This window comes from Pongo abelii, chromosome 10 (genome assembly GCF_028885655.2).
Source record: "Pongo abelii isolate AG06213 chromosome 10, NHGRI_mPonAbe1-v2.0_pri, whole genome shotgun sequence".
Lineage (NCBI taxonomy): Eukaryota > Metazoa > Chordata > Mammalia > Primates > Hominidae > Pongo > Pongo abelii.
In genome coordinates this window covers 19853890-19875231 of record NC_071995.2, presented here as the reverse complement: position 1 = coordinate 19875231, position 21342 = coordinate 19853890, and the positions used below count along the sequence as shown (strand labels likewise).

The 21342-nt window shown below is 39.6% G+C and overlaps 1 protein-coding gene across 25 annotated transcripts in view; it reads right to left on the bottom strand.

Annotated features, from left to right (window-relative positions):
* PLEKHA5 (pleckstrin homology domain containing A5) overlaps positions 1 to 16654 on the bottom strand; it is a 242398-nt gene extending 225744 nt beyond the window's left edge. For 13 of the 25 annotated variants that reach the window (XR_008511852.2, XM_054526905.2, XM_054526911.2 and 10 more), the window contains exons 1-3: positions 16420 to 16629; positions 16178 to 16257; positions 13863 to 13920 (exon numbers count right to left, since the gene is read on the bottom strand). Coding sequence is in view for 23 of the 25 variants with exons in the window: in XM_054526905.2 (XP_054382880.1) it covers positions 13863 to 13920; positions 16178 to 16257; positions 16420 to 16508 (227 nt within the window). In the remaining 2 variants the exon portion in view is untranslated. Of the gene's footprint in view, positions 1 to 13862; positions 13921 to 16177; positions 16258 to 16419 lie in introns of all 25 variants that reach the window. The other 12 variants (XR_008511853.2, XM_054526907.2, XM_054526913.2 and 9 more) reach the window with 3 other exon arrangements.
* Positions 16655 to 21342: the final 4688 nt, after the last annotated feature.

Sequence of the window (21342 nt, the reverse complement as noted above, 5' to 3'; positions counted from 1 at the left end):
CCAAAACTTAAGTACAGTAATACCAAGTGCTGGCAAGGATACAAGTAGGATAAATAATTAAGACTTTTTGGAAGAAAGTTGTCTAACAGTAAACCAAATAGGAAAACCAGAAATTAATCTGAATGTGATTGGCAAATGTCTCCAATGATTTGGCCAACCCTAATTCTCAAAGGAGTTTAAGAAGTGAATGTATTGTTATCATTTGGGGCTTTTTGAATCATTATGCAGTCAGTTTTGCATAATGTGTCATATTATTACTTTTGTAGGTTTTTTGTAGCTCCACAGACTTACTAAAAAGTATTATTTTTCAATCTAACAATTACACATTTAAGCATTTCCAATTTTTTGAACTCTACTTACGGGGTTTAGCAGGATCTTACTACAACTTACCAAAGCTCAACTATGAATACGGCCTATTTCAGCAATTCCACATCTAAACAGTTGTTTTATAAAACAACTATTTTATAAAAATATTTGCATGTGACCACAAAGATTATGTTTAAATTTGTTCACTATCACACTTCTAGCAATTGGGCAGGGGGCGGGGGAAATAGGAAAAAACCTCAATGTCCAACAACAGGAGTATAACAAAACCATTAAGGCATGTTTTACAGTTACTGAAAGAACGATATTGACGTTTAACTAGTACTATGAAAAGACCTAAGATATTTATTAAATAAAAAGTTAAAGAATAGTACACATAGGACAATCCCATTTTTGTTAAAATATTTATGTATATATAAGTATGTACATGCAAAGAAAGAAGAGTAGAAAAATGGACGCTAAACTACTGACACTTATAACCTCTCAGGGAGCAGAGTATGGGGTAGAAGGGAAAAATCACAAAAGAGGACTTTACTGCATCAGAAAGAGTAGGAACATCTTCCTACAAGTCCTCTTGGAAGGCAGAGGGCTATAGTGCTACTCTTATTCAAATACTGCCACTGATAATAACTACTAACGATCACAGAGTTAGTCCAAAGGTCAAATCGACAGTTCAGTCAAGCACTTAAAATCTCTGTCTTTCTCTCACACACACACAACACACACACACACACACCCCTCACACAAATACATATGTGAGATATCTGTCTACACACTCATATAACCCAAGGCACTACTATCTTGATTACCAGCATAGGTTCTTTGATCTTCATGTTTGAACTCTGCTACAGCTGTGTCATTCATCAGTGGGAAACAGCAGCCCTGGTGTAAAATAAGTGTATTGTGCCAAGTAATCTAGCCTAAAGATACCAATTATTTCTATCTTTTACTACCAAGTATATTAACTGTCAATGTGAAACTGGAATAAACTAAAGATTAAGACTAAATTTACTCAGGTATTCAAATGTTTTTAAAATATTTGGGCTTGCATTCAAGTTCACGACTTACTTTGATTTTCTAAGTTTTCGACTTTATGATAAAAATCAACAGATATTGAATTAGTACTGGTAAACACACCAGTATATCCACTTCCTCACCTAAATCCTTGCATACATCACTAGCTTATCACAATATGCTTTCCCACTGATCCAGAAGTTGGTCTCCAAATTCTTTTGAATACAGTGCTTCAAACAGTTATCGCTAAACAGAGTTGCAATGCTGGCTGAAACTTATTTATCATCTCTGGTTGTCCATTACATTATGTCCCACACTCCTTGTATTTGCACTCCTATGTAGCTCTCCTCCCGCTTCTGACTTTGACTTACATCAACCAGGACCACATGGGCAAGCATGATAGAAGCAGAAGTTTTATAAGTGTCTGAAAACTGTGGTCTGTTCTCCTAGGATAATTCCTCTTAGAAGCCAACTGCCACGCTACAAAGAAAACTTGAGACAGACTAACTGATGAGAGGCCACGAGGAGAGACGCTGGTGTTTGTTCCAGACCCATGACCTCAGTTATACTGCATGGAACTGAAGACCAGCACAGCTGAGCCTAGTCAACTTAAAGAAAAGTGAGAAATTAAAAATCATCACTGCTTTAAGCCACTGAGTTCTGGCGTAGTTGTTTATGTAGACATGCATAACCGAAGGACTAATCTGTGTTTCAAACTGTCTGAATCTCTAGTAATAATCCACACAGACTCTCCATCAGTTACCTTTTAAATTTCATCTATTCAATCAGAAGCACTTACTGCAGTTATGGAAAAATGAAGGTACTTTCATACATTCTTATATGTTCTCAAGTGAGAACATAAATCTGCACAAATTTTCTAAAGGGCAATTTGGCAAATGTTAAGTAATGAACCATCTAAAAAGCTCATGTATTTTCTCAATTCCAATTCTACAAAAAACAGACATGCATACAAGAGTATTCATATAAAATTTTTTCTCACAGCAAAAACTCACAAACAACAAAGCCACCTGGAAGTAGAGGAATAAATACCATATATTCCTAAGACAGAACATCATAGTTATTAAAAAATCTTCTACTGAATAAATATATAATGATATAAGGATACTAATACAGCTAATGAAAATAGGATTTGACACAGTATTATCAACAGCAATAAGACTCAAATCTTTAAAAATATATAGACATATTAACTGTCAATGTGAAACATTATACATGCATAATATATGCATATGTGCCACATACATAATTGCACATATAATTATATAATACACACATTTGCATCTATGCTGCATATATAATTATGTATTATATATGCATAATATATGCATATAATTGTACACAATAATTATATTAGTAGAAATTCTCTCTGCATAACAGGACTGTGAATTTTTATTTTCCCCATCTTTATACTCCTTAGTATTTTCCAAATGTTCTATAATAAAAATGAATTGCTTCTATAAGAAAAAAACACTTAACATTATAAAACAGGTTAAAAAGAAGCATATACACTAAACGTATACTTTTATTATTTGATTTGGAATCATTCTGTGGTATTTCTTTACTAACTTTAAAAAAAAATGCCATCAAGCAAGTGCCTGCAAGGTGCAGAAAAAAGGAAATCCTTGTACATTGTTGGTAGGAACATAAATTAGTGCAGCCATTATGGAAAACAGTACAGAAGTTCCTCAAGAAATTAAAAATAGAACTACCATATATGATCTACAATCCCACTTCTGGGTGTATACCCAAAAGAAATGAATTCCCACCTCATAGGAACATCTGTGTTCCCATGTTCACTGCAGCATTACTGACAATAGCCAAAATAAGGAAATACCCTACACGTCCATCAAGAGATGAATGGATAAAGAAAATATGATGGAATATTATTCATCATATTCTTATAAAAAGTGAGACCTTGCCTTTTGTGACAACATAGATAGAACTGGAGGACATTATGCTAAGTGAAATAAACCAGACGAAAAGAAAAATACTGCATGATCTTACATGTGGAAGTTAAAAAAAGTTTTTAAAGTAAAATACATAAAAATAGAATAGAAATGAGGGAGGATGGGAATATGCAGATCAAAGTGAGTACAGAGTTACAGTTATAGAAGATGAATAAATTTAGAGACTACAGTAGAGGACTGAGATAATGTATACTGGAAATTTGCTGATCGAGTAGATTATAGGTGGATATGTTAATCTGCTTGACTACTGTAACGATTTCATTACATACATCAAACATGTATACCTCACATTTATACACTAAAAAGCTATTGTTATCAGACTACATCTATATTGTGACAGAAAACAATCGCTTTTTCCAAATAAATACAGATGAATTTTCCACAGAGAAAAAATTCACACTAATTTTAACATGTTATATAATTTATTTGTATTGTGAAAATTGGGCAAGGAGTTATTTCTTTTCAAAATTTTGTCATAATGTCCTATTTTACTGAGTTTTATATTTTATGTTGAATAGCTTTAAAAAAATTTCTTTAGAGATGGAGTCTCGCTCAGTTGCCGAGGCTGAAGTGCAGTGGCATGATCATAGCTCACCTCAGCTTTGAGTTCCTGGGCTCAAGCAATCCTTCTGCCTCAGCCTCCTAGGTAACCAGGACTACAGGGGTACAGCACCATGACCAGCTAATTAAAAAAACAATTTTTTTTTGTAGAGATTGGGGGGTCACACTATGTTGTGCAGGCTGGTCTTGAACTCCCGGCTTCAAAGAATCCTCCTGCCTCAGCCTTCCAAAGTGTTGAGATTACAGGCGTGAGCCACAGCACCTGGCCTTAACATTTAATAATATGCAACTTCAACCACTTTAGCAAAAGTTGGAATTTTCACCTTAGAGGCAAACTTTTTTAGAGCATGTCTATCCAAAGACATGCTCTAAAAAAACAATATATAAAACAATATATGCTCTAAAAAAAATATATAAAACAATATATGTAAATAATCCAAGTTATTTGGAAGGGATAGGGAACAAAAACCACTCCCCATGTAGACAGCATCATAGCAAGCACACATTGGCAACATTACTCAAGCACTGACAACTGTTTAGGAATTACTCTTCAAGTGGCCAGTAATTTCAGAAGCACCAGAGAATCCCTGGCCTCACCTAGCAGGGTGAGGTTTCCACCACAGTGAAGTTCTACTGCCACTTGTGCTAAATTAGTTTCTTCAAACTCACTTGCTCAGGACAGCCAATCTAGGATTGGCTTCTACTCATTCTTCCTCAAAATTCAGCACTTTCTCTTCATCCTCCCTGGTCCTGGCCTGAACCATCCCGAATAACTTCAACTATTCCTTCTGCAACACAAGGCAAAAAGCTTCCCTGAATATCACTGGCACCATTACTTCTTTTCTCAGAAGTTTACAGATGCTCAGGTTCATTGTCTCCCTGGCCTTTAGGCATTTTGCACTATATTATAAGAAGACCTCTGATCTCTAGTCTTTCACATCTTGACTTCCAATGATGAACTGGGCCTTCCTCTCTAACTGTATGTTTCTGGATGGCTTGCCAATATTAGTGCCTTGGTTCTAGCTAAGGACAGACAATGACTGAAGACTAGCAGGCCAGTGTCTGTTCTAGGAATAGGCATGCGATCCAAGGTAGTCAAAAGTCCTTGTCCGAGATTTTTTTTATTTGCAACTAGAGAAGAAAACTTACATTTTAGGTTAAAAAGCTAAACGGGTATAATTTGGGGCTACACGTAACCATTTTTTTCTGGTTAAAGAGAAGCTTTCTGTGGCGGGAGTGGGGGGAAGCAGGTGAGGAAGAGCCTTGAAGAATTCACTTGCATCACTCTTGCAATCAGTGTGAAAGCAGTTTCCTGGCTGGGCACGGTGGCTCCTGCCTATAATCCCAGCACTTTGGAAGGCCGAGGCAGGTGGATTACCTGAGGTCAGGAGTTGGAAACCAGCCTGGCCAAACATGGTGAAACTCCCATCTCTACTAAAAATACAAAAAAATTAGCTGGGCATAGTGGCAGGCCACCTGTAATCCCAGCTACTCAGGAGGCTGAAGCAGGAGAATCACTTGAACCCAGGAGGTAGAGGTTGCAGTGAACCGAGATTGAGTCACTGTACTCCAGCCTGGGCAACAGAGCGAGACTCTGTCTCCAAAAAAAAAAGAAAAGAAAATAGTTTCCTTTTTGCTTATACTAGTTGGCTTTGGGTCAGTGACTTTTACAACAACAAGGGTTGTGACTAGATGACAAATGAGAAGAAAAAAATGCCCTGGGATGTTCAGATTTAGGTAAAGAGGCTTGCTTTTCTTACAATTTGTTTTAGGGCTTCATTTCAAACACCTAATTGTCTATTACATGCCAGGCACTGGAAGTATAAAGATGGCTACAGTATAAGACTATCTCTGCCTTCAGAGAACTAATAGTCCAAAAGATTCTCTTGGTGTGGGTGGCTTACTGGCCACTTCAGAGAATAATTCCTAAGTAGCTCAGAGAACACTCCTTAGTGGCCAAGATGTTCCCCCAGTGGCACTGAAATGTCTATCATCTGTACCTCATGAGGACCACTTTATTTCTTTCGGGTTTCTACCGGACCCACTGATTTCAGTATTTTAAAATTTAGTCTACATTCACTTCTTCCATACTAATCACGATAGTACAGACTTCAGTAATATAATATTTCCTTGTTTTCTTGAAACCAAAGTAGACTTAAAAAGTAGACTTTTTGCTTAGAGGATTTATATATAGTCTAACATACTATAAAATGTACTTATTTATTTACTCTGACATTCTCTCCACCATCATCCCACTCCCCAGACGGGCAGAATTCTTTGGTTTCTTTCATTTACTGATGTATACTAATCACTAAGGCACACAACTATGAGTTCAAAATGTATTCAAGAGAATTGAAAGAACGTATGAGTGAGTGACTAATTGGAAGACCTTGCCACTGGGACTGAGATAATCATTAAAATCAGTTGGCTAAACATTGTTATCTATTGGATGATAAAGAGCAGCTTCTGCAGCAGCTTTCTCCTTTTTATAAATTGCCACACCATACCAACCCCATCCCCCAAGTCTTTCTTTAGATATGGCAATGCTTTCACTCAGGTTGTGGTCCAATCTCAAGACCAGGAGGCTATTTATTCTTCATCTTTCCAGTGACTTTACACTGCTCTATTCTGATCCACTCTGCAGGGGTTCGGAGCTTAACTGTGAGAAATGCCTCTCCCAGCAACCCCCACAATGGGCTAAGGCCTTTCAATATATGTAGTCAAAACATTAGATATTCTTCATAGCATTTATCACAGTCTATCTTACATATTTGTATGATTATTTTATTACTGGCTCCTCCACTAATTCAACTATAAAGTTCTTAAGAGTAGTGTCCATGTCTGTTTCATCCATAAAGCTTAAAGCACTTGGCACACAGTAAATATTCAATAAGCATTTGATGAATGAATAAATAGATGGATGAATATGAAGTTCCCAGCCTGAATCTATAAATAGGTAGATAGTCATTTAGGTAGCTGAGATAGGATAGGGGAGTGGGTTGTGTTTGCTTTCTATGAGGGGAGTAAGAAGATAATGTCAGGAGTCCTTTGTGAAAGTCGGATTTTAGCCACCTAAAATGCTATGTCCTCTCAAGCAGCTCAAAAACCAAACCACCATTAACATGTCCACCTGGGGCTCCCCCTCCCACACCTACTCCTTTATTCCGGTCAAGGGTCTCATCATCATTCTTGTAGCCACTCAGACACAAAGGCTTTGAGGAGCTTTTGACCTCTTTTTTTCTGTCAACCTCCTTGCTCAGCAAGACTCCTAAGGCCTGTCAGCTCCTCTTTAACATCTTTGATCAATGGCCTCTTTCCTTTCCATTCCTGCTGCCACAAACTTAGTTCAAATAACTACCCAATTATGGCAACAGACTCAGAAATGGTCTCCTTGATTCCCAGTTTGCTCCTGTCCAATCCATACTGCCTGTATTAAAATCTCCCTAAAAACCTTCATGTTGCATAATTAACGCTATACTAAAAAGCATCTGCAAAGGCTTGCCCAGAAAATAAAAACCTCAGCCTGACATTCAAAGACCAGACACAGCATTCCTAGACTCACCTCCCATCACCCTAGCATTTTCTACAGAACCATCATTAACAAGCATAGTTAGCATTACTCATTACACATATTCACATATTATACATGTTCCCAGCCCCATGAATGTATCCTTCCAGTCTTATCAACCCATCTGAAAGTGAATCCCATCTATACCCTCAGGCCTAGCTTAACTCCCACCTCTTCAAGTCGTTCCAGGACAGCCCAGCCTAGGCTGCCTCTTCCTCCTCTGCATTCTCATGACTCAAACTAGTATCTTTTTTTTTTTTTTTAGACAGAGTCTTACTCTGTCGCCCAGGCTAGAGTGCAGTGGTATGATCTTGGCTCACTGCAACCTCTGCCTCCTGGGTTCAAGCGATTCTCCTGCCTCAGCCTCCCGAGTAGCTGGGACTACAGGAGCCCGCCACCACACCCGGCTAATTTTTGTATTTTTAGTAGAGACAGGGTTTTACCATGTTGGCCAGGTTGGTCTCAAACTCCTGACTTTAAGTGATCCGCCTGCCTCAGCCTCCCAAGGTGCTGGGATTACAGGCATGAGCCACCGCGCCCGGCCTAATATTTTTTTACACCACTAACTCTAACTTACACATACACATATACACATAACTTTTCACCCTTAACTTCATCTTATATTTATCTGCTATTTAAAAAAATGAAATGGTCACAAGAAAAGAGCATCTGCTAACAAATTCAAAGAAATTCCATCTTGTATAGGACAGACAGGTCCTATGTAAGGCCCTGTCTCCAGGTCATCGACTCTTCAACTCTCCCAATACTTTTTGTGTTTTTGTATTGATCACTTCCTATCCCTTCCTAAGTATAGGCCAGCTTTGAGAATAAGAAGAAACGAAGGGGTCTATCCAGATTAGGGAAGAAAAAATCCCTTGACAAATCCAGAAAGTGTTCTTAAAATGCAACCACTTGAGTTGTGGGGACTATTCTTTCCCCATCTTGATTAACTCCTTAAATAACTAGGAGCCAGCATCATCATCATCACAGATACCACTTCTTTAGAGGCTGATTAGATGCTGGGCATTAGACTATATCACAGGAAATACAAGGAGGATATTGAGCAAACCTGGCCCTGAGCAGTGGTCCTGGGGCTAAAAATAAAAGAATTCCAAAACAAAGTCTACTGAGGCTGGAAGTCCTGGCACCCCAACTTGAAAACGAAAGAGACAACAACAACAAAAAGGCTATTGTGAGGATTATTGGAGTTTAATGCTATGCTGAAGTGCCTAGTACTAAATAAGTCTATGTTCCCCAAACCATCTCCCTGTTTTAATATACTGCATATTTATCTCTACACTACAAACTCCTTGAAAGCTGAGATCATAGTTTGTAGTTGTTTTGTACCTAATGAATTAGCATAAAGTGCTTTATCAATGTAAGGAATCACATATTAACAGTCCAAAACTCTTTTGTTATAAATATGGAAAAGAAATATAATGCCCACAAAGTGTTCTAAAGCATTATATAGCTCTAGTAATAAAAATTTGGTTATATTATTGTAGAAAGTATAAAACAGTTTTTGGCCAGCCGTGGTGGTAATCCCAGCACTTTGGGAGGCCGAGGTGGGTGGATCACTTGAGGTCAGGAGTTCGAGACCAGCCTGGCCAACGTGGCAAAACCCCTTCTCTACTAAAAATACAAAAAATTAGCCAGGCGTGGTGGTGGTGGGCACCTGTAATCTCAGCCACTTGGGAGACTGAGGCAGGAGAACTGCTTGAACCCGGGAGGTAGACATTGCAGTGAGCTGAGATCATGCCAGCCTGGGCAACAAGAGTGTAACTCCGTCTCAAAAAAAAAAAAAAAAAAAAAAGTAAAGTATAAAACAACTTTAAATATCAAATATATAGTTAATATATTCTAATGTTTTTTATGACACTTGTTAGATTCCCCATCTTCATTCATATTTGGAATTGTGAAAATATGAAGAAACAGATTTTTCTCCTTACTTGCAACTCTAGTTTTGGTAAATTTGGAATTAGTATACATTAGATCCAGCTATTGCAGATATTGAAACAAAACCTCATGCTCTATTTGCATATCTAAAAAAAAGTTCAATTTTCAGAACTTAGAATTTTAAGTTAAAAAGAGCAGTATGAAAACATAACCTTACAAAATTTGCATACTATTTTACCCCCGCAAATATTGTTTTGATCCCCAGTCCTGCAATGACCTTTAAATAATCAGAATAAAGTTTCTCACTATTCAGAGAGCCTTAAGATTTACTTGGCACTCTAAGTTAACCATCTTAAAGCTTTGAAGCACAAAGGAATAGTAAATGACACATCCATTTTAAGTTACCATGGCCTGTCATTACAGAATCATTAAGCAGTATTTTCAAGGAGTAAGCAGAAAGCTTTATAACTTTCTGTATAAGATTTCTTTCTGTGCTTTATGGGCTAAGTTATTTGCTTTCTCATAAGAATACGGAATATTTAAAGCCACACTTTATAAGTTATAAAATTCACTTATTTTCAGCAGTCTTCATAAAGATAACAGCATAAATTAAGTTATAAAAAAATATGAAAATTCAATAATCAAACTCAAACTCTGTGTAATGTATTTATACACACAAACACACAGTAACATAATTAAGAGGCTGGCTAGCTTAGGGTACATAGAAAAATTATTCAGAAAAAAAGTATTAAATATCTTTAAAGATAAAGATTTTTGGCCAGGCACCATGGCCCATGCCTGTAATCCCAACATTTTGGGGGACCAAGGCAGGAGGATTGCGTGAGCCTAGGAGTTCAAGATCAGGCTAGGCAACATAGGAAGACCCTGTCTCTCTCAATCAATCAATCAAATTAGCCAGGCACAGTGGTACACACTTGTGGTCCCAGCTACTCGTAAGGCTGAGGTGGGAGGATCGCTTAAGCCCAGGAGGTCGAGGCTGCAGTGTGTTGTGATGGAGCCACTGCACTCCAGCCTGGGCGACACAGTGAAACCCCTCTCGAAAACAAACAAACAAAATAAACAAGTAAGATTTTTCATATTTTACTGTTTTTTGGCCAAATGGACGTAAAGGAAAATACATTCTCTATATTACATATTTTTTTATCTAGCTGCAAACTCGTATTAAAGAACCAATTTCAAAGTGTATAAAATAAACTGATTATCTAACTCAAACCTATACAACTCTTACGTTGATCAGGTCCTTTGTTGACATTAGCAGTACTGTTTACATGAAGATATGTATACAAACATTTTACAAGGAAACGTAAGCACAAAAAGCAGCAAAAGAAAGTACACATAACCCTGGCACTACATACGTCACACTTATCTGTGATTTTCTATCCAAAGCTTAAAGAGGGAGGATAAAATAGTTAAGAAGGATAGAAAAGCTAGCTTTCCATATTTCCCACATCATCTCTGCTTGGCATTGTGAGTTCCTTGTTTTCCAGAACATTATAAATCCCAGAACAGTATAAAATTCAAAGAAATTTAGAAATGGAACTTAGAGGTTGCCTTTTCCAGGTAGCCTAATTTAAAGATGTGAAGACTGAGCTCCAAAGTCATTAAGGTCAAGACCACAGTTCAGTTCCTATGACTTCCCCACTACAACCCTCTCCTCTTACCACCTACACAGATGCAAATGTCAATACCAAAATATAATCAAGAGATAAATTCTTTCTGGTAACCTGCCATTTTTAACACCAACCAACATTTGCCCAGGAGAGGAATAATTTAAGAGTTATATGTATTTCACTTCAGAATGGAAGTAGAAACAACTCAAATTCTTTAGGTCTCCCTTCTTGCATTGAGAACTTTCCAGAACACAGGATTAGGAATAGTCAAAGGGCTGACATGTCTTTTATTGGCATTCCTATCTTTCCACTTCCCATGTGAACAAAATCCACCCCGATTACCCTGTAACCTCCTTTACATACAATTTGATCAATAACTACCTTTCTTCATCTGAGAAAGAAACGACAATGAAAAACTATAGCCACAAACATGAATCACTTTCCTACTTCAGACTCCTATCTTTTCCTCCACTCTGGATATTCTAAATATAGTTTATGTTCCTGGGGTTTCTCATCCTGCTGTCTTTGCAAACTGTAAGTTCCAAAGGCTTGTTTCTGCTGTTTTATTATGTGTGTGACAATGGGAGTAGTAATTCTGACTACTTCATGAATGAATAATGTATGTGAAGGTACTCTAAATTGTAAAGTTTAAGATAAAAGTAGTACCCCTATCCTATTAGAATGATAAATAACAATACAAACAAGTAAAAAGTTTCTAGGAAATTACAGTGTACATTAGGGATTTAACTAACCTTAAAAGAAATTAGTCTTCTGACATAACCCAGAAGATAAAGCAGTAGCACCTAACATTCGGTACATCATATATTTATCAATGGTTAGTTTTTTTAAAGTTTAATGAGTGATATGCAACACTATGCTCAATTTTAGGAGAAATTACTTCCATAATATTATAAGTTATTTATTGCTACTTTTGGACACAATTACTGGCGATGAATACCAAAATGATTAAAACCTACAAGTTTAAAAATGTCTTTAAAGTTATTATAGCTTTCTTAATATTGTCATAATTTTCCAGAGAAACCTACTTAGGCATTAGACCTGGCACTCAAATAAAATTCTAATTTGTTTAAGTAAACATAAAAGAAAACCTAATCAAAATGGCTCATAAAACAAAAGAAACTCACTCAATGTCTTCCTAACAGCTTAGTTCTAAATTAAAACATACATACTCAGCCCACACAGAAAAAGATTCTGTACTATCAAATAAACATTCATCCAAGAATGCATGCAAAGAAATTAAAATGTTATTGAAAATTGAAATGTTACCTCTGTTTTTATAAGATGAGCTAGGCTTAATGTACAGTAGTCAAAATTACATTGAATAAATGACCTGAAATGAAAAAACTTTTTCTTCACATATACCATACTACTAGTTTGACAAAAAAAGAAGTATCCCTTTTCGTGGCAATATCAACTCACTTTAATTTAGGATGGAAATAACCAATAGAAAAATATTTGATGACTGCATTTCACTCAAGTATTTTTTTAGGCCATCTAATAATGTATAGTATAATCTCCAAAGAAAAGATTTCACCCAAAAATATTCACAGAAGGACCATACCATGAAACTATTCCATTCCTGTATCTTCTGCTTTCTCTATTTCTACATCCAAAAGCAAGCATTCTTAATACTTATAAAAAGCCCTTGACGTTTTATATAAGTATCTTTCTAAAAGATTAAGGAACCATACAGGTAATTATAATTTACTGGAAGTATAATATGATCTTAAAAATGTCATAGTAAAAATAACTTTCTAGGCTCACTGAAATAAAGGTAACTTTAGCTAGGTATCTGTTATTGTTAATAAACTACTGAAGTCTTAACCAAGTTTGGCATTTCAGCATTCTCTTTCATGTCTCAGTTTATTAAAATTAAAGAACAAATAAGGTTAAACAATAAAAACAAACTCTTAGGCAAATAGTTTCTAACATAAAAATAAAAAGACAAAACCACCTATATTTTCCTTGGGGGATTAAAATTTTTCCTACATGATGTTGACCTCCAGCTTTGTATTTGTCTCCAAGTAGTACTAAGTTATTAAGTTTGAACAGAAATTAGTTTAATATTCTAAAGAATTGGTTTTAAGATTGGGACTGACTGGTCATCTTTTCTCTCAAGCTCTACTAAAAGCCTTTTTTAAACATACCAATAAAACATCCTGACTTAGACATATTTAAATAAACTGAGGCAAAAATACAAACAATGCTCCAATATATGCTCATGAAATATTCAGTAATTATTTCCATTTTTACTCCCTGACCGTCATTGTTTATCAAATTGTGCCTAGCTTTACATCACTTTTGCCACCTACAAACAGCCCTGGTCAAAATATATATGAACAAGGTTCACTTAAAAAAAAAAAAAAAAAAAAAAGATGTTCAAAGCTCAAAGATTTTTTTTGTTTGTTATCTCTCAGCACAGATAATCAAAGATCAAAACTTTAAGTACCATATAGCTAATGACCAAAGACTATAATCCTCTATTACCCAGGAACATACACAGAAGCACCAAAAAAAAAAAAAAAAAAAAAAAAGGTAATTGTGGTCATATTCTGATGAAGCTGGACAATTCCAAACGAAAAAAACGAAAAAGATACAAAATTATTTGTAAAAGTGGCCATAAATGATCTAATTTCCAAATCAATGAATCGATGAATATTCCAGGCAAATAACATTAGAAAACTAAGAGTGCCATTTTCTTCTCTCAAAATTCTGACACTATACAAAATAAAGAATACAGTCACCATTATATGATAAACTTTAGAAAATCATGATCAAGACTGGGCATACAACTGTTCAGCTGAGGAGTAATCACAGCATTCTAATTACGAAGGAAAAAACGAAAGTCAAAAAACTCACTTTATATAGTATCTTGCACCTTCAAAAGTATATGCTTCTTCCCAGCCAGTAGGCAAATCTAAAACAATACATATATTACAATTAGTATTACTTCAATGATAGCAAAATAAGTCTCAATCCATTTTAATTATTCATTTTCATTTATTAGCTGTTTTAAGTAGATTACTAACAAAAAAAGTGTTGAGCTGGCAATACAATAGATATCATTTTTTGAAAAACAGCAATTCAAATTTAAAGCCACCAGAAAAGTACCCATAATATTAGAGATTATCTGACCTGAGTACACACTGTAATATATCAGGGTGGAGAGGAACTATGTTCTGGCACCCAAGAAAGCAAAGGGAAGCCTTCTAATCCCAGGTGGAACACTCATGAATGACTAGCAAAAAAAAAAGCTGTGAATAACAGGCAACGCCTGCCTCTTCTTGGGTATATTGTGTCTATTTAAGACCATATTTTTCAGCTACACAAATGAATCCATCTAGGAAGTGTCACCGAAGACAAGGCAGAACTTCCTAACTACTTAATTAATGGAAAAGAAATGGCACCGAATACTTCCGTGTGTGCTTCTGAAAATTTGACTAAGAGACGTGAAGTTTCAAGTAGTAAAGTTGGGGATGATTCAGGTGAACAATGGTATCATTATGTGCTACATATTACTTATTAATGACAAGTTGTTTGGATTTCATCAAAATACCTCTTGGAAATAAAAACAACCGATGTGTGTACAAAACCAGAGTCCAAGCAAAGTAAAACCAAACCAGAAAAAAAAAAGTGAAATCACATTAGAGAATAAAATTTTTCTGTGGCGTGAATGTTATCAAATCTGTGGGGGTAACTAGGACACATATTTATATCACACATAATTCCATATGATAATTAGTCTAAATAATTTAAATGCCATATTGTCTTTTATGGAATAAATCTGTCATTATCCATAAAAGCAAAGAGGCCATCAAAGTTGGAATATGCGTGTAAAACACCAGAAAGGTATACTGAAGCAAAAGCCTGCACCGGGGAATTGAGAAACATGATGGTGTATTAGTCAGAAATGCCTTAAAAATGTAACCTCATCATGCTTGCTACACCAGCCTTTCCTTTCTTCCTCCACCTTTTTGCAAATTTGGAGACATTAGTCACTTCAGTGAACTCCAGCATTTCACAGAGAGGCAGGTTTGTTCAATATCCTGGCAACTTTAACAGATTCACGGAACGTCAGAGTCGGAGAGAATGTACCCCAGAGGCCAGCTCTGAGGACTGCTGAAACTGGCCTCGCCTTCGACCCAAACTGCTCTCAAGCCTTTCCAATCACCAGGACTAGAGGCAGGCCAGTAAGAGAACACATGTTACATTTCAAAGACAAACAAGTCACGAATGTAAACAAAGAATGATAAAAGAAGCCCAGACCAGCACAGAAACTACGAGGAGCCTTTTCCAGCTCCACTCACACTTAGCATTCAAACAAGCTCCCAAAGCCACCCTAGAGAGCCGCTTCCCCACGGACCCCCTCCAAACAGGGCCCGGGTGCCCACATACGGAACACCCCCTCGCACGCCCACCGCCTCCTGGCAGTCTGTGCAACCTCCGTGCGGCTGGCGGGGACTTTAGATCCGGATCGAGAGCAACTGAGGCTGCGAACGCCTCCTCCGGCTCCGGCTGCTCCTCCCGTGGCAGGAGGGAACGCGCCAAGCGTTTCCCGAGCCGTTCCCTGTCACAGAGAGGATCGCAGCACCCCCGAACTCCTCTTCTCTTCCTCCTCCTTCATCAGCCACCTACCCACAAGTCCCACCTAAGAGGAGGAAGCTGCACGGCAGGAGGCAGCGCTCCCGGGAGGAGGGGGAGGATGTGGTTACGTTATCCCGGCGGGCGATCAGGGTCCGGGACTGCAGGGAGGGGAGTGGGTAAGGACTGCCTAAAGATTGCTGGGGGGCAAGACCGCAGCTGGGGGTCACCGGGGAGTGAGTAGCGGCCGCGGAGGAAAAACTCAGGACTCCAGGTTTCAGGGAGGGGTGCGCCGCCACTCTAGGGTCGCGAGGGTCGTCTAGGCTGGGATGGGGGGAGAAGGCGCAGGAAGAGGGCGCCGTCTCCAAGTGCTGATGAAAGGCTGAGGAGAAAAGAGGCGCCCCGAGACTGCAGAGAACTCCCGGCGGCGGAGTCCCCGTGGCCCCTCTACCTGCGGCCGCTCCCGCCCGGCCTCCGCCCCGCCTCGCCGCCTCCCGGGGCCCGCGGCGCGGGGCAGGTTGCTGGGAGCCGGGCGGCCCGGGCTCTGCCGCCTCCTCCAGGCGGAGCCCAACTCCGCTCGGGCCCGGCGTTACCTGTGCTCTGCCGCCGGTGTCCGGTGACCACCGCCTCGCCGGTGACGGGGTGCAGCCAGGTGGTGCTCTTGGCCTCCTCGCTGCAGGGGTGAGAGAAGGGGCAGACACGGAGCGTGAGAGGGGACGCGGGGGCGAGCCGAGGGGCTGCAGGGGCACAGACCCGGGCTCTCCCCCGTCTCGCCAGCCGCCCGCCTCCTGCCCTCCCGCCCCTGCGGGCCCCCGTGCCGTCCCCGGCTCTTTACTTGATGAAGAAGACTCGGCCGCCCCTGGTGATCCCGTAAGTCCAGGACCGGGGCAGGGAGATCCACTCCAGGTTCAGATCCGCCGCCATGTCTGATCCCCAGCCGCCGCCGCCGCCTTCTCCTGCTGCCGCCGCGGCTGCCGAGGGAGGAGGGAACGAGCGAGCGAAGGGAGCGCGGAGCGAGCGCGGCCGGAGCGCGCCTCCCCGGCCCGGCGCGCCCCCGCGCGCGCCCTACCCCCTCGGGCGGTGCCCGCCCCGCCGGCCCGGCAGGGTCCGGCCCCCGTCGCCGCCCCTCCGCATCCCGGCGGCCGCAGGCCGGCCGCCCTGCCGCGCGCTCGGGGGATGGGCAAGCGGCGCCGCGCCCCAGACCCCTCCCTCGGGCCCCTGCGGCGTGCCCGCCCCCTCCGCCGCGCGAAGGTTCCGGGATCGATTAAAAAAAAAAAAACGCGTCCTGCCCCCAGGGCTTTGCCCGAAGGCTTCCCATCCCAGGGAGCGATCAAAGGGAGCCTAATAATGACCAAGCCCCTGATTTCTGTCTTTCAAACAACAAAAACACAGCGTCTGAGCTTTGTTTTATAAGAGCTGTTGGAGAGCCAACAGATTTTTCCAATATATTTATCGTTTTAAAATGGAAAGCTGTTTTTATTAAAGCACACGAAAGGCCTTTCCTGTTTGTTTGTTGTGTGCCAGATATCAAAGGTTGGACGTGATACGTGGCCCCATGAAATATGAGTGGATTTAGACTTGACAAAACAAGTTTTTTCTCTTCCTAGGCCCCTTAAGTCATATCTTATAAAAACTCGTCTTTTTCTGGTACTTGTTTTTAAAGATTTACTTAACATCAGTGTGGATTTTTACTTGCCCTGTCTCCAATAGATTACAATAATAGCTTATTTTATGGAGTCCTTGTGACGGTGTACATTTTTAAATCTTCACAACTATATATATATGTGTATATATATATATACACAAACAATCTATAAAAAATCCCCATTTTACAGATAGGAAAAATGAAGTTTAAAAACACAGTAGTTTGCCCAGTCATAGTAATAACTGCCAAAGCCTGGATTCAAACTGGCTGTAGGATTTCAAAAGTATATTTGTATAACCTCCTTGCTGTACAAGCCCACTTTGTTTTACTGCGATTCACTTTATTGCTGTTTGCAGATCTTTCATGTCTTACAAATTGAAGGTTTGCGGCAACTCTGCATTAAGCAAGTCCTAGCACCGTTTTTCAACAGCATTTGCTCACTACATGTCTCTGTAGCACATTTTGGTAATTCTTGCAATCTTTCAAACTTTTTCATTATTGTACCTGTTATAGTGATCTGTAATCAGTGATCTTTGATGTTACTGTTGAAATTGTTTTGAGGGCACCATGAACTGAGCCCAAGTAAGACAGGGAGGGACTTAATAAATGTGTGTGTTCTGACTGTTCCACCAACCAGCTGTTCCTCTGTCTCTCTGCTTCATCTTGGGCCTCCATATTCCCTGAAATCAAACACTAATACTTGCCTAATAATAATGGCCTAATATTGAAATTAGGCCAACCAGTAACCCTACAATGCCCTTTAAGTGACCAAGTGAAAGGAAGAGTTGCATGTCCCTTACTTTAAATCAAAAGCTAGAAACAATTAAGCTTAGATGTATCAACAGCCAAGAGAGGCCAAAAGCTCGGCCTTGTGTCAAATGATTAGACAAGTTGGGAATGCAAAGGAAATGTTCTTGAAGGAAATTGAAAATGCTACTCTAGTGAAAACATGAATTATAAGAAAACAAAACAGCCTCATTGCAGATAGGGAGAAAATTTTAGTGGTCTGGGGAGATCAACCCAGCTACAACATTCACTTTAGCCAAAGCCTAATCCAGAGCAAGGCTCTAACTCTCTTCAATCTTATGAAGGTTGAGAGAGCTGAGGAAGCTGCAGAAGAAAAGGTTGAAGCTAGCAGGGATTTAAGGAAAGACACCATCTCCATAACATAATAGTGCAAGATGAAGCAGCAAATGATGATGTAGAAGCTGCGGCAAGTTATCCAGAAAATCTAGTCAAGGTCATTGAAGGTGGCTACACTAAACATATTTTCAATGTAGACAAAACATCCTACTATTGGAAGAAGATGCCATCTAGGACTTTCATTGCTAGAGAGGAAAAGTCAATGCCTGGCTTCAAAGCTTCAAAGGGCAGGCTGACTCTTTTGTTAGGAGATAATGCAGCTGGTGACTTTAGGTTGAAACCAATTCTCATTGACCATTTCAAAAATTCTAAGGCCCTTAAAAATTATGCTAAATATACTCTTCCTGTGCTCTATAAATGGAACTACAAAGCCTAGATGACAGCACATCTGTCATGGCTTACTGAACATTTTAAGTCTGCTGTTGAGACCTACTGCTCAAAAAAAAAAAAAGAAAGAAAAGAAAAAGTGATTCCTTTCAAAATATTTCTGTTTATTGACAGTGTACCTGCTTACCCAAGAGTTCTCCTGGAGACATACAAAGAGATTAGTGTTGTTTTCATGCTGGCTAACCCAACATGCATTCCACAGTTCATGGATCAAGGTGTCATTGTGACTTTCAAGTTTTATTATGTAGAAAGTACATTTCATAAGGCTATAGCTGCCATAGATAGTGTGTCCTTGGATGGATCTGGAAAAAGTAAATTGAAAAAATTCATAATTCTAGATGCCATGAAGGACATTTGTGACTTAAGGAAGGAAGCCAAAAGATCAACATTATCAGGAGTTTGGAAGAAGTTGATTCCAACCCTCATGGATGAGTTTGAGGGGTTCAAGACTTCAGTGGAGGCAGTAACTAGAAATGTGGAAATAGCAAGAGAACTAGAATTAGAAATAGAGCCTGAAGATGGGGCTGAATTGCCACAATCTCATGGTAAAATTTGAAGGGATGAGGAGTTGCTTCTTATGGATGAGCAAAGAAAGTGATTTCTTGAGAGGGAATCTATTCCTGGTGAAGATACTGTAAACATTGTTGGAATGACAACAAATGGTTTAGAATATAATATAAACTTAGTCGATAAAGTAGTGGCAGGGTTTGAAAGGATTGATTCCAATTTTGAAAGAAATTATACTGTGTATAAAATGCTATCAAACAGTATCACATGCTACAGAGAAATCCTTCATGGAAGGAAGGGTCAATCAATGCAGCAAACTTCACTACTGTCTTTAAGAAACTGCAACAACCGCTCTTACCTGCATCAACACTAGCCTGACTGGTCAGCAGCCATCAACAACATTGAGGCAAGATCCACCATCGAAAAGATTAAGACTTGCTGGAGACTCAGATGATCCATTAGCATTTTTTAACCATTAAAGTTTTTTTTTTTTTTTTTTTTTTGAGATGGAGTCTCACTCGGTTGCCCAGGTTGGAGTGCAGTGGCGCAGTTTCAGCTCACTGCAACCTCCCTCTCCCGGGCTCAAGCAATTCTCCTGTCTCAGCCTCCCTAGTAGCTGGGATTACAGGTGTGAATCACCATGCCCAGCTAATTTTTGTATTTTTATTAGAGACAGGGTTTCACCTGTTGGCCAGACTGATCTCGAACTCCTGACCTCAGGTAATCCACCTGCCTCGGCCTCTCAAACTGCTAGGATTACAGGCGTGAGCCACCGCGCCTGGCTAAAGTGTTTTTTAAATTAAGGCATGTACATTTTTTAGCCATAATGCTATTGCACACTTAATGGATTACAGTATAATAAATATAACTAACATATGCACTAGGAACCAAAAAAATGGTGTGACTCACTTTATTGCTATGTTCACTTTATTGTGGTGGTCTAGAAATGAACCAGCAGTGTCTCCTAGGTATGCGTGTAGTTAAAAAATAAGTCTTGTTGGCCGGGTGGCTCACGCCTGTAATCCCAGCACTTTGGGAGGCCGAGGCGGGCGGATCACGAGGTTAGGAGACTGAGACCATACTGGCTAACACGGTGAAAACCCGTCTCCACGAAAAATACAAAAGATTCTCCGGGCGTGGTGGCGGGCGCCTGTAGTCCCAGCTACTCCAGAAGCTGAAGCAGGAGAATGGCCTGAACCCGGGAGGCGGAGCTTGCAGTGAGCCGAGATCGCGCCACTGCACTCCAGCCTGGGCGACAGAGCGAGACTCTGTCTCAAAAAAAAAAAAAAAGAAAAAAAAGTCTTGTCTCCCTTCCTCCTGCTTTTGTTCGTTGAACAAGGGCAGATTTCACTGCGACTGGGATCTTCTCCCTTAATGCCATTTAAGAGTAACTGCTTCTTCTCATTGTCTCTGGTCTTTTACCACACTTGGAATCGCTTTTGCATCTTTGCAGCAAGATGACTCATTCCAACAGGATGCACAGTACAGTAATAATAGTACTACTTAGTATTCTTATAGCACCTAATTTTGTGACCAGTTTTGGGTGTTTCTGGAGCATGATCTCATTCATCTTCTCAGTAACTTAAAATGGTAAATAATGTTTTTCAACAGTTAAGGAAACTAAGGCACAGAAAGGGTAAATGACCTCGGACAAAGCCATATCCAGCAAGTCAGTTGGGGCCTGGATGAGAATGCAGTTTCACTGAACTTTTTCTCCCATACTCTGATTCCCCAAGGCCATTCTGTCTTCAGTGAAAAGGAGTCTGCAATTACTGCTATAATTTTCCTGTCCATCTGCATACACAAGGGCGAAAAAATAACATCATTTTAATGTTTTCTCTTTTGGTTCCTTTGCATTCTCCTCTTTCATTTCACTACTTATTACTTCTTGACATCTTGTCTCCTGCCTAGTCTCCGGAAAAAAAAAAAATGACTCCTTTTTTTTAATCAATGAATAGCTAGCAGGAAATGTTCCACGTTAGCGTCAGTGGTCACTGGATATAGTATAGCAAGAAAATCAAGAGCTACTGACTTTGTATTATGTTGTCATTGCAAATAAAAAATCTAAAGTGAGTC